The sequence below is a fragment of the Scyliorhinus torazame genome, chromosome 10 (assembly GCF_047496885.1).
Source record: "Scyliorhinus torazame isolate Kashiwa2021f chromosome 10, sScyTor2.1, whole genome shotgun sequence".
Taxonomy (NCBI): domain Eukaryota; kingdom Metazoa; phylum Chordata; class Chondrichthyes; order Carcharhiniformes; family Scyliorhinidae; genus Scyliorhinus; species Scyliorhinus torazame.
In genome coordinates, this window is record NC_092716.1 from 77,309,509 (window position 1) to 77,323,377 (window position 13,869).

The 13,869-nt window shown below is 44.4% G+C and overlaps 1 protein-coding gene across 5 annotated transcripts; it reads left to right on the forward strand.

Annotated features, from left to right (window-relative positions):
* Positions 1-5,096: 5,096 nt before the first annotated feature.
* Positions 5,097-10,832, forward strand: irx6a (iroquois homeobox 6a). Of its 5 annotated transcripts, none has more exons than XR_011949492.1 (7): positions 5,105-5,877; positions 6,783-7,049; positions 7,187-7,296; positions 7,506-7,816; positions 8,230-8,614; positions 9,271-9,379; positions 9,862-10,531. XR_011949492.1 is itself a non-coding variant. In XM_072518270.1 (7 exons), the coding sequence occupies exons 1-7, from the start codon at positions 5,833-5,835 to the stop codon at positions 9,869-9,871; spliced, it is 1,434 nt and encodes a 477-aa protein (XP_072374371.1). In that variant the 5' UTR covers positions 5,106-5,832; the 3' UTR covers positions 9,872-10,527. The 5 variants fall into 5 exon arrangements, 3 of the variants coding, with proteins under 3 accessions (XP_072374373.1, XP_072374371.1, XP_072374372.1); XR_011949490.1 differs by having other exon boundaries at positions 5,106-5,877; positions 9,271-9,384; positions 9,862-10,527; XM_072518270.1 differs by having other exon boundaries at positions 5,106-5,877; positions 8,230-8,811; positions 9,862-10,527.
* The last annotated feature ends 3,037 nt before the right edge of the window (positions 10,833-13,869 follow it).

Consider the following 13,869-nt stretch of genomic DNA (forward strand, 5'->3'; position numbering starts at 1 on the left):
AGCAAATCCAGTGAGAATTATCGCTAACACTGAGCACGAAGGAATTGTTTTTATCTACAGGACAATCCGGGAATTGCCTGGAAAGAATCCTGGACCTGCCGCAAATCATCTACCAATCTTTATTGTACTATACGCAAGAGCTGGAAACCTAGTTTTTAAACTTTGCAACTTGGGTCTGTTGAGATTTTAATTTGCAAAAGCAAAGGAAATAACCGAACATATTGCACCAGGCAGGTAATAATAAATAGTTATTGAATAAATCAGACTATTCTTGCTTGTCAGAAAGTGATACTTTCACTCGTTGGCGGACAAAACTGCAGGCGCAGAGTTCTCTCTGAAGAGAGTACAGTTTGATTGCAGCATCTGTTGAGCCAATGGGATGTGAGACATACTCAGTCCACTTGCCAGAGCTCCTTGTACTTCATCGTGGCGCCATCCCTCAGTTACTGCCTTATTGCTTTAGCCTCCACGTGGATCACCAGCAAGGCTGCAGCATACAGTCAGTCGCCGCTCTCTTCATTCGCAGCTGGCATGTCACATGTCACAAATAAACAGAGTCTGAGGGGAAAAAATGTTTTGAAATGGATGCATGCACAAGCTGGGTTTCTAACTTGCGAGATCCATTTTGTTAATTGTTTGGAGAAAGCTTGAATTGCAAATAATGGCAGGGGACGATACTAGCGGCTAACACTCTAAGCTTTACTCGTATCTATATATAAGTGGAGCAAGAATAATAACAAGTTCGGCTAAATGAAGGTAATTAGCTAAGTCAGAGAACATTTATTTTTTTAAATGTCTTAACGTGGCATTTTTACTGCTCTGACATCGGTACAACTTAAGAACATTTACTGTGTTGCTGGGAGGAGCAGAAAACTTCAAAGTGGCTTTTAAACATTAAAGAGACCCATTTGCTAACTCTGACCCTAGGATTAGCCAAATAATAATTCTCTCACAGGCAGTGTTCAACCCATGCCCATCAGGATAGTTCCCCTGATTCTGTTACTTTCGCAATTCATACTTACACTTAGAGAGGTTACACACGTGATATTGTGTGACAGGTGTACAAATACAGAGAGGACCTCAAGCTCTCTCTGCTGCTCTGGTGGTCAGGTATGGCATCAAAAACATAGATGCTCAATGCTGGGAATCTGACTGGAAATGCGCCAGATGTTTTTTTCATAATCGGAAGAGAGATGGTAACTCAAACGATAAGTTGTCGTTGTCCTTCCCGGGTAGATCCCCTAATTGTTTCCGTCAACTTTCTGCTTTTTCTTTGTTGCAGCACTGAAACAAATTTGTCTGTGTATGTATGTGCGTTATTCTCTGGAGGAAAATATGTGGATTACAGAGGCAGCCTATAACATAGATCTAACTGGCCAACCTAGTCAAAGTTCTACGCTTGATCAGACATTCATGTGTTGATTAGAACTTCGCTATTTCTTATTAAACAGACATGCTTGCTCACTTCCCCATTGCCGCAGTGAACTGCAATAGTGAAATAAAACTTTGCAAGTGTTCAGAAGAAGAGGCAGCGTGTTAAAAGGTTAATAACAAGGAATCCAAACCTTGTTTATCTACTAGAAATTCAAAGTTGCAATTGCGAAATAATAATGATTATAATCGGGCAAACGTGTTCATTGGACATTCTTGCTGGCGCTCTTTGTCACTGCGACTCCAAGTGCTCGGCGCCCTTGTGATTCCAATTGGTTTGTCACACAGAAACGGACATTGAGCAACATGACACCTCGCAGGTATGGGGAGGCGCGTCTGCTTTCTCAGACTTCTTCTCCAGGAAGTACGAGTGATTCAGATCATCGATTAAGTCAGCTGACACGATCGGTGGACAGGTCGCAATGTGCCGGAAATTCGAAGTGGAGTTATTAAAAAAAGGGACATTCATTTCCCTTTTGAAACATTTATACTCACTCCCGCAACTGGTCAACATAAATTATGCAAAGCCTCTCCATGTTGCACTTGTGCATTCAAGCGCTCTCTCCAAGATGTGCAGCATCTGAGAGTGACATGAGCATGGACCACACCTTCAGGTAATGTGCGTGACATCTCAGTTACTTATTAACTAATAACACACCAGCCGTTGTGTATTCGCCCCCATTGTGCCTCTGGCCAGAATTGTTTTAAACACTGCCGCAAAGCAAATGGTAAGGTTCATTCGATTCAGTAACGATTTGTTTTCCTGAATTGAGCAACGCAATCTGTAAACAAAATTATTCATGATGTGATTGTTGTTGATATGCGCCGCAAATGTGAAGAGAAAATGGAACGTGCATTATTTTGAAAGTTATGGTTCCTCCCTCCACACATGCTGCCAGACCTGCTGCGTTTTGCAAGCAATTTGTTTTTATTTCAGTTTTCCAGCACCCGTAGCATTTTGCCTTTATTTACATCAACAACTGCATCTGCTTGGTCTAATGGGTTTTGCTAATCCTACTTTTGATTTAAGGACAAGTTCAAACAAACTATCCTAGTTTTAGCGTCGGTTCGCGTTGAACATCAATGTGGCTGTGTTCTGACAGCACCAATCAGCACCTCTTCCCTTCGGCTTCCTTGGGACTTTCGCCCTTTCTGACAGAAGGGGATATTTTTTTCTTTTGAATATTAGAATCCTCCGATGGCCATTCGTGTGTGGGCGTATGTGGAACCAGACCAAAAACACTCCTGTTTATTTCCAGATGTTTACGATGTACAGCTTCACTGATCCCTGGAAACTGTTCGCTCCGCCTCCGCACTTCTTTCTCCTCCTTGCAGACTGAGCTCCAAACTCCCTGACCTCCTGGGTCACCGATCCTGGTATTTCCCCCTTTGGGTTTGGTGTCAGATGCTATCTGATTACCTTTATTTGAGATATTGGGGCTTTTTCTTACACTGAGGGCGCTAGGCAAGTGCAAGTCGTTGCTGTTGTTGACCTGATCCATTTGGGGAACACCCAATAAATAGCTTCAAAGGGGTGATTTGTTTAACGGTGTAGAAACCACCGTAAATTGCAAATATTCCTTGCCAAGCTAATTTATTACAATGCACTCGGTAAAGAACCGAAGCGGTCGTTGTGATATTTGGAGGGCAATTAATTGGAGCTTGATCTACTTTTAAACCCCCGGGAAGAGCGGTGCTGGAGCTCCCACCCCCTGCTCTTTGATCGGATCAGACATTTGGCCACCGTATTGTTGTGCAGTAGCTCGCTTGCGCCACTGTTAGAGGAAGCTGGTAATTACTGCGGGTGGCGCTCCACAGGGGCTGTTAATAATAAGGAAACACGGGGGAGGGGGGACAACACTTCACCAGCGCGGCCCGCCGAGCGATAAGGCGCATTGAACGGATTGAACAGCACCTCGGCACGGGCATAATAACAAATAACTCGCACCGTCCAGGCGCCAGTGACTTATTTACCCCCTTAACTCTGCTTAGAAATAAATAGCTGTGGCGTGTTGACTGCAGAAGTGTCCCATTTCGCTGGTGAAAGTTTTACAACGGAGTTTAATCATCAATAACATGGTATTTTAGGTGGATTAAACTGGAGGAATGAAGTGGATTAAAACAGGCAGTCGGTGCAGGTAGATATCGGTTTGTGTTAAAACCTGGGGTTGGCAAAGAGGGGAGATTTAACCCGTTAATCACTGACAGCCCCCCCCCCCCCCCTCCCTCCCTCCCTCCCTCCCTCCGACCCCCGCAAAGAAAATAATCCTCAGCAGTTCCGGGCCTCAGAAAATAGCATTTGGCAGATAAACAGCTGAAAGAGCAAAGAAACTGGGGAGAGGAGGGGCCACCGATGCCGCTTGCAATATGGGCCGGAGCCTATTGTTCGTTCCAAACGAAATGGTCCCCGAAATGTGCGCGTTTTCAGGGTCGCAAGTCGATGTAAAAGTTTGAAGATGATGGATATCCAGGCGACCTTACACCTCACGTAAAAGCCTACAGCACTTTCATTAATTGAAACATTTTTTCCCCAAGTCGTTATTCTCGCCGGCCATAATTAGAGCAGAACAGATAGCTCCGAGTGACGAGCGAAAAAACTTTGGTGGCTGGGAGCCGAAAGGCTGTTTTTTTCTCTACCACCGCTGTAAGTCGTTGGTTAAACAAGTCCCCAATTTCCATTTGTTAATTGATGCAATTACGCATTGCTCGTAATGGGCACGCTAGTCTCAAGGCAGCCATCAATCACCCACCATTGACCGGTCAAAGCCATATATTCATTTCTTTGGGGACCATTCTGGCTCTAATAGAGAAAAATGGATACATCATCGTCATTAATTAGTGACTGGCCCTTTGGCCATGGATCGGACGGTTTGAGAGGGAAGGAGTCCCTGGAGGAACCCCCCCCCCCCAAAAAAAAAAAACCCTCCTGATTATTAACTGCTGAAAGAGGTTAAACACTCGCCTCCTGGGTAACTGCACACCTCCTCGCCTGTTCTGTGTCAACTTGCACTTTAATTTACTGCATCTCCGCTCTGATTTTCATTCAGTTTGACGTCTTTCGAAATTTGTCCCCCCAATTCGCCGGGAAGGGGACAGAAAGACGTGCCGTGGTCTGTCACCAAATGAACCCATTATCATTTTAAAAATCCATTTACGGGACGTGGTTGTCGCTGGTTAGAGCAGCATTTGTTGCCCCGTCCCAAGTTGACCTTGATAAGGTGGCGGTGACTGACTTCTGGAACAGCTGTAGTCCCTGAAGCGTAGGTACACCCCTAGTGCTGTTAGGGAGGGATTTTCAGGATTTTGACCCAGTGACAGTGAAGGAACGGCCGATATGTTTCCAAGTCAGGGTGGTGAGTGGCTTGGTGGAGAACCTCCATGCGATGGGTTCCCAGGTATCTGCTGCCCTGGTCCAAATTAGGAGTTGGGCCTGCAGTCCACAGTCTGCAATACATCTGTCGGACTGTATATATTCATCCCGATTCAAACTAATACTAAGTAAGATTTTTTTTTCAGGGGAGTAATATTGCTTCAGAAAGATGGTGACACCCCGTCCTCCCACTGCGAATTTGATTGTCTCAAAACAATAAGAGACTGGGGTGATTAGAAACTGAGTGCTGAAATGACATTGAAAGTGACGACATGTGAAGATGTGATGTTGCACAGAAGAGATGTTTTAACTAGTTCCATTGCAATGAAGTTTTAGTGAGAGATGTTCAGATGTACTGATCCCCTGTGCGTTGGGTTAGAGACTCGAGGAGGGCATTTCCAGTACCTGAACCTTCGGAGGCGATGAACCAGCTTTTCATTAGCCGAGGGTTCCTCGACATTGTTGTCGCTGTGACCTTTACATTTCTGTGCATCTTACACATACATATTTGTTTGGAGGGGAGCTTGTAAAGTGACAACGAAGGCTCCCAGAGTGCTTGAGGGGCAGACAGGTGAACATCAGGAAGCAAACATTAGAACAAGTGTAGAATGCATCCTAAGAATATTAAATGTTAAATATGATTGGCAAAGACACTGTGATATCCTTTCTGTCCTGTCGGCTCGGGATTAATGTGACGTCACTTTGAGACTCTTCCCAGCGATGAAATGCCGAAGAGAGAGGCAAATTCTACCAGCAGCAGCCTCTCGATCTGGCAGCACTTCCGTTGTGTCCTTTTTTTTAACCCTAACTATAATCGATAATGATGCCTTGAGATGAACACCGGTAAGCTCTGAAGTGCCAGCTGACGGCGCCTGCCCACCTGCCCACTTCTAAGTGGAATCATTTATTATTATGCTACAGGCCATGCCTGTAAATTTCTCTGCAAGAAGGCGCATTTAGAATTAGGGTCTTTTTTTTCCTGGTCGCAATCAATCAAAGAAATATTTCCTGTGGTCGCAAAACGCGCGGGGATGTCGTTCCCCCAGTTCGGATACCCCTACAACGCCACTTCACAGGTAAGAGTGAGAAGCCAAGGGCAGTCGTTGAACCTGCAACCCTTGACTTGTCCTGTATTCTATCGCTCGTTAGTATTATTTTTTTGGGAGGTGGGTGGGGGGGGGGCTGTTTCACGTTCACTTTACAATACCTTATACCAATCCCCTTCCGCTCCCCCCGCCCCCGCAACTTTATCCCAGTCGCAATTTTCACATTTGATTATTCATTTGGTGCTCCTATTGTTCAGTATGCACTTGGCAAAAATGTTCTGCAAAACACCGTCACTCATTATTATTAAGTTCTTCACTTCAATCTCACACCTACAACATGTCCCACAATGTCTGTACTGTGTAAGATTGTTTCTGCATTAGCCTCCCTAACCATCTTGGAACAGTATTCATTTGCCCTGCACTGTACTGATGACATAGTTTCCTCCCACTGCTCGCGATTTCTTGTGAGTTTGAATGCAGTTTATTGCTTTCTACTCCTTCCCCCATCACCAATCCAAATTTCCAGACCGTATTCTTTCATCATTATTCGCACAATCATTATTTCTTATTTCTTATTGCATTTTCCATATTTTCCTGCACGTGATTCTGCCTTTCAATACTTTTATCTTCCTCTTAAGCATGCATCACAAGGCATTCCACATTGACGTTCTTCTGCCCTGTTCCCTTAATTATTTACACGGTCTTATTTCTATAATTCCACCGCATAACGGTGTCACGTAAACTCTTTCCCCACTTGGCATCCCACTTTCTGCTGCTTTGGTCGTCTACTTTCAATGTATTTGGGTTCAAGGCATTTCGAATACTGCGTCCATCCACCTCTGCATTTCTCCTACTCTTAAATAATGTTTGATTTGCTAATCCGTGTTGCGCTCAAATGACGGTTCCCCCTCTTTTTGTTCTTCTTCCCCGTCCAGTTTTTCGTGTCAGCCAGTCCCAGCACGGCGTGTTGTGAAGTCGGCTCCAGATCTGTGTCTGAGGGCTCCGCCGGGCCGGCCCAGGCTGCAATTTACTGTCCTACTTCCTATGATAACAGACTGCTGGCCAACGCCAGGACGGAGATTAACGCAGCTGCCGCGGCGCTGGGTATGTACAGCAGCACTCCCTATGCAAGTGCAGCCAGCCAGGGCTATGGGAACTACCTTACATACAGCACAGACCCTCCTGCTCTCTACTCCTCACTGGTGAGTAACGGCCACGGAGAAAGCTTCAGTTCAACACCGTTCCTTTAATCTGCTGAATCCGCCCATGTGTGAACTCTTTTTAAAAAAACTTCTGGCTATTTTTGTGTGTTCTCTTCCTCCACGCCTCCCTCCTACAGAATCAACAGTACGATATGAAAGATGGCACTGGGAGTTTGCACACGGGAATCGCTCCGCCAGCTGCCTACTACCCGTACGATCACTCGTTGGGGCAGTACCAGTATGACAGGTATGTCCTCTGGTCTAATAAATCACCCCCACCCCCTCAAAATAAAAGGGAAATTGTTTTATTTTATTGTGATGAGTGAGATGCATTTGGGGTTTGGCCAGCTCCTCCCTGCTAGCAACCTGTGTGCTACCTTCCCCCCACCCCCCCCCCCCCCCCGCAAAAGTTATGGGGTGATTTACTATTGGCCTTGATCTTCTCGGTCTTTGCAGGTGTGGGTCGATGGACTTCAACGGCAGTAGCCGACGCAAGAATGCGACGCGGGAAACCACGAGCACGCTGAAGACCTGGCTGTTCGAGCACCGGAAGAACCCTTACCCCACCAAAGGCGAGAAAATCATGCTGGCCATCATCACCAAAATGACTCTGACCCAAGTGTCCACCTGGTTCGCCAACGCCAGGCGGAGACTGAAGAAAGAGAACAAAATGACCTGGTCACCCAGAAACAAAGGAGGCGACGACAAGAAAGAGGGGAGCGAGAAAAAGGAGGACGAGGAATATGGAGCAGATAGCATGCACAAAGGTGGGGACCTCTCACATATTTGCAAACTCACTGGGATGTATTCATTGGGCACTGCCTGCAACAACGTAGATTGTCTTGAGTAAATGTAATTATATTGTTCAATAACTGAAAAAAAGCATAACTGGGTGGAAGATGGGGAGTTTGAAGGGTCTCAGATATCTAACAGAAAATACCAACATATCATCAGTATATGAGCAAAGTTGATTCCCTTTCGATATCAGAATCTTGATAAGACCACGTGCCATCTCTTACCACATTATGTGTGTGTGTGTGTGGGGGGGGGGGGGGGCGGTCATTGGACAAATTTGCTCTCAAATTTGGCAATTGAAAGGGACACTTCAAAAGTGTGACTGTTAGAAATAGTCAAATAAATCACAGAATGAAATGCTAATCCATTTGAAATGTGCACACAGATGAGAAAGAATACAGAGATGACAAAGAGTTGGGGCTGAGTGATCTGGACGTTTTGGAAGATGATGATTTGGGGAAACTTGGCAGCGACCAAGAAAAGTTGCCAAGTGAGATCGGTCCGAGGCGAAGTTTGTTGGAGTGTGAGGAAAGTGACTGTAGTGTGTCGCCTCGAAGCAACCAGCACAACCTCTCCATCCCGATCAACCATTCCACTCTTAGGTCCGACTTCCCAGAAACGAGAACGGACAGAACGCCGATGTCTGTGGCGAGCAGCAGTCTCCCGCAGCGCTTTGGGACAGCGGAGAGGCCGAGGATTTGGTCTCTGGCGCACACGGCCTCCTCCAGTCCTCTGGCGGGGTGTCAGAGTGGCCAGGCCCGGACAGTGAGGTACTGCGCGGAGGTCAGGCCGACCCAAGGCTCGGTGAACCAGGTCGATGATATCATTTCTCTCCGAGACTCCTCACACGCAGCTCGCATTCTGAGAACTTCTGCACTCAATTTGCAAACGCTTGTAGCCACTGGCCAGCTACACTGTGCTTCCTACCCTGCACTAGACAACTGCCAGTATACACCAGGGACTGAAGGTACCCGAACATTCACTGTGTCCCCTGTCGCACCAGCTGTGTCTTAAAATGGTCAAAATGACAGCTGAAAGGCAACACAGTAACAATCTCATATCCACCCAGCCACTCACTTTCCCCTCAGCCTATCTATCGTGTTATTTACAAGATGTTAATTATCCCAACATTTTGCTTCTCATCTTACCTGGTGACTGTAACAGGGAACAGACTTGGAAATCGCACATCAGTCATGCAGAACCACCCGCTTCATACTAAACACTGCGGCACACAGATTTTTTCAAACTGCTGTGTTACTCAATATTTGTCACATTGTCCTAGTGTAGCCAAACACATGATTAACTCATTAGAGTCACATAATGTGCATCTTACCTGTCTAGATCAGTGTGTGTGTGTATTCCCGAATAATGTGATCTTTGGATGTAAACGTGATGTAAAACGGATCGTCTGTGTGTTTTTTTTTAGGATTTTTGAGAAACGTGAAATCTGATTCGGGATCGGCAGATATTAGCGAAACGTGCCTGCTACACCAAGAAGGGAAAGTGAGGACCGCCTTCAGAGCTGTGCTGAAGAGGTGAGGTAAGTGAAAGTTAATACTTCCCACTGCCCACACCCGTAACCCCAAATCTCCCAATTCAGGGACATCGTTTGGACCTCTGGCAAAATGCATAGTAGGATATTTTACATGATAAATCTGCCGATATTTGCAAATATTTATGGATTCCAGTGCTGACAGAAATAGGCCTAAATGTTGCTGAGCTTTCCTGAGTTTGAAAGTTTCTTCTAAAGTGACTGGCTCTTTGTATTTTTTTTTTGGGGGGGGGGGGGATAGCTCGCTTCGCCATTGGATGATTGTTAAAAATAATCTAACCTTTGTTTCCACCTCATATTTTTAATTTATAATTCGATATGTAGACTATTGGTCTGGTCTACTGAGATATTTGGTAAACATCACTAGGGTAAATACAAAGTTTCTCACAAACGCTTCGGGGGTCTTTGTCGATTCCTTGCACCTTCTAATTATTCGCTGTGTGTGTTTTTTTTTAATGCAACCAGGTTTGTTTAGGACAGAATGGCGCGAAGCAAGGGGATGCTGCACAACTCCGTTATTTTCTGCACTAGTGACTTGACAATACACTGGAGGTGAAACAGGAGCCGTTTCTTCCCGAGCACACATGGCGTTTGACTTTTCGAACGAATACGCTTCGACCTAAACCAGTGGACAAGCACCAGGCTGGTGAAATGTCAGACATGTCGCTTCCAATCGATTTTTCCTCCCCCCCTTGCACGAACTTATTTGCTCTAAGTCGGGTGAGAAGACATGTCCAAAAATCAGGGGAGGCCATTGGGCTGTTATACGAAATATATCTTTAAAAATATTAAAGCACTTGATATCTCGCCACACATATCCCTCCCCCTACTTTATACAGTTTCCAGTGGAGGACACTGGTTACAGTTTACTCTTCGATTCAAAACTATTTTGCGTTTCACACAGATGATTCTACTTGTTTACATTGGAGTTCTCCTTCCCTCCTTCCCTCCCTCCCTCCCCAACCCGCTTTATTTTGTTCGTGCTGTGAAATATGAATAAATTACACTTGCCAAACCCATGTAACGTGATGATTGTGAAAACAGCAGACTCACGGTGACCTATTTAAAACGAAGGTATGTTTTATGCAATTAAATTAATCACACAAATCGCTGAAGCGCTACACAGATATTTTGTCCTTGTGAGAAATGTTTTTTAAGAGTTCACATTAAAAAAAAAAGTTCAGTGTTGGGGTGGGGGGACATTCTAATGATTTCGAAATGCCTGGCAGTTTTGGCGGTCCCTGAATTCTCAGGCAAGGAATAAGTACAGTAGAACCAATTTTCAAATTTGTTGGCACATCCATCAAGAATCAGAAATCTTCTTCCCCAGCACTAATTGAAAGACCCGGAGAAATATTTTACAATTGTGATTCCATTACAAATTTGCCCAAAATGCGCTTTGATCCAAGCTTGGAGTCGGCAGTCCCCGAAGTTTAAAAGTACATTTTGCCAGGATGTAAAATGTTCCTAATTGGCGAAATGCCAAGCGAATTATAGCGGTTTAAAGCTCAAAGAACGTTCATTGTGCGCTTATATACCAGAGAAGCAAAGCGACAACTTTCCTCCGTTGTTGGCTACTAATTAGGGCTGACAGCATTGCTTGTATACTGTTCATTGGAATAAAACAAGGAGGACAGAATTAGGAGAGGAGAGAATTAGAAGAGAAGTTCCCCTTTGTCCCTACAAGTAAAGAAAGTTGCGGCGTTGGAGGGCGAACGCGTGCATTTATTTTAAGATTCTGCAAAGAGCAGATTTCCTACTAATCAACTTAAAAGGACTCACACAGATTCGCTTTTGAGATTTAACGTCGGCCGCCGCGTAAAACACGCACACATCTAAAAAGAGTCGCGATGAGCTAAAGCTTCACTGGCAACGTATTTCGTACAATCTTCTGTGATGGAATCAAATACTGGATGAAAAAATCACATGTTCCAAATCGAACCACATAACTGTCGCTTATCCCTCTCGCCCCACCCCTCCCCCAAAAATAAATAAAGCAGAGAAGTTTCAAGAAAACCTGTCGCAACATCTTTGTTAGTTCCAGCTAGGCCTCTTCAGAATTATTCTTTTAACAGAATCAAGCTTGGAATTGTGTTATTAGCTATTTAAAAATAAATCAACTGTAACGCTTTGTAGAAAATACAACAACCCTTATCTACTCTACAATTGAATAGGGTGTCTATATCACCAGGGAACGTTCCAAATAAATAATGTAAGATGTTGCAGTATTACATTATTCTGGTGCACTTTCTTTGTGCAGCCTGGTTGTCTGTTCAAGTTCTCGGGTTTACACAATAAAGTAAATGTCGCGCGATCCGCGGGACAGGGCGGGAGTTGTGCGTCGAGAAATTGCGGAGCAAATACATAGTTTTTTTTTAAAGTAGTTGCTACCGCCATTCCCCATTTTGTAACCATGCCAGTCTCTTGGCAATACGAGGTGAATGGCGCCAACCGAGAGCTGAAGGATCAATTTATTGAGATACCAAAGCGGACCCTACAAAGCGGAGTGCGACAGGGTCCAAATTCTAGTGCAGAGTCATAAAAAAAGTCCTGCGTATGGCAGGGAGAATTTAATTAGGCCAAAGTAACCCCACTCCCGGTATCTTAATAGATGCGGCGATTAAAACAGTGTGGGTCCCCACATTATGTAAGTAATCCCAAATGGACAATACTTTGCTTTCAAGACTCCAGATCCTCCTGTTGTGTCACTTGAAGTGTCGAAGTGTGTTTTTAAGTTAGCATACACTTCAATTTTTTCGCTAAAGAGCAGGTTATTTGTTACATGTGAAGTATAATTCTCCATAATTTTGTCTAAAGTATTCGACATTATAATAGTACATATTCATTCCAAACTAACAATAATCCAGAAGCCAGCATTCACTTAAGTTCACGTTTAATGTTGTATCACAGTAACAGTAATCATTCTCAACCATTATCACCGACACTTTAAAATTCAAATATGATCATATTTGAGCAAAAAACTAACGGGCGCAGATTTGATCAAGATTGAAAGATTAAATGCAAATCTAGTTGGATTGGATTTTACTTTGTTCTCAGTGATAGAGACACCAAGCATGTTTCCAGTAACCTAGGCGACTATATGTGTACTGACTATAGCTTAAGAGATGTGATTTCACATCATAGCTTCCCAACTTGAGATATGCACGGAATAAAGAAATTCGCACAATTTTCCTCAGAATAACATTTGAGCGTTCTCGATGCCCCTCACATGTTCCCAGGTAATAACTTGCGGGGTTTGCTGTAATTTGGGTGAAGGCGGCAATCTTGAAAAGAGGATGTCGAAATGGCACAATATCTGATGCTGGGACTGACCCGGGGATTTCAGGCTAGGGAATTAAGCTGGCAAAAGATAAACATTATTTCAAGTCGGATTTGAAGGGGATTAGTTCATGTAATAAAGAGTATTAGTCTGATTCCGAGGCTTCTTGCAAGTTCTTGCGTGGTTTTGGCACAGTGGGACGTGTACGGAATAAATATAACAAAGAGCTTGCACACCCCACCCAGCTACCCTTTCGCCGTGTTTGCAGTAGGGTTTAGTGTTGTAAAACTATTCCCAAGAAACTCCCAACCGTGCGAAATGTTATCCATGTACTGGACGCAAAAGATTTCTGTTACAGGAATGCCTAATCTTGTTTGAAGGTTCCACCGCCTTCGACACATCTTTGCTCCTTAACACATCAACAACAGTTCGGCAGGAGCTTTTGGGAGCCACAGGGTAGATGGCGAGATGCGGATTTTCCACATCTTGCCAGCTATTTTCAGTGGGCCCCGTTTGCAGCCACTCTATCTGTGCGGGGTTTTAATTAACAATTGCACTAAATTATTCGTGGCCTTGTAGACTCAAGGAACTTGTCGGCAGCAATTTTACTCAGGCTCAAAATCTCCCATCTCCAGAGTGCAGATTTAATTTTAGCTAATGCTCCATTTATACCGCCAGGTTCACGTTAATGCGAATCAGCGAAGGGTCTTATTCCACCATGTAAACTCCACTTTTAGAGGGACGTGATTGCATTGCAGGCTACTGCATTATTTTAGGGTCCCTACATCAGCTAAAAATGAAAATTATTGCACCATAACTACAGCATTCATCAGAAAGGCGTTTTGGGGGAATTTTCAAGTTGCTGACTAATTTAAGTAACCGATGACTTCTACCGAACAAGAAATTGCAAGTAGGCCTCCCGCATGCTTCCTTGAAAAGGGTCCCAATAATTCTGGAAACAGCCTTCACCGCCTCTCCTAATCTTGCAAGAAGCTCACCCTTCTCACTGTTGGGTTCAGATTGCAACATTAAACAGTGTTTTGTCTCACTTTGGAAGAAGCCTTGACGCCCTATCTTGTTTCCAATTTTAAAAAAAAGACACCACTGTTGTCAACTCTCACCGCATGCATAATTAAGTTTAAAACCTCAGAGGTCTGCAGCAGTGTAAATACCATTGACCCTGGGCTTCTGCC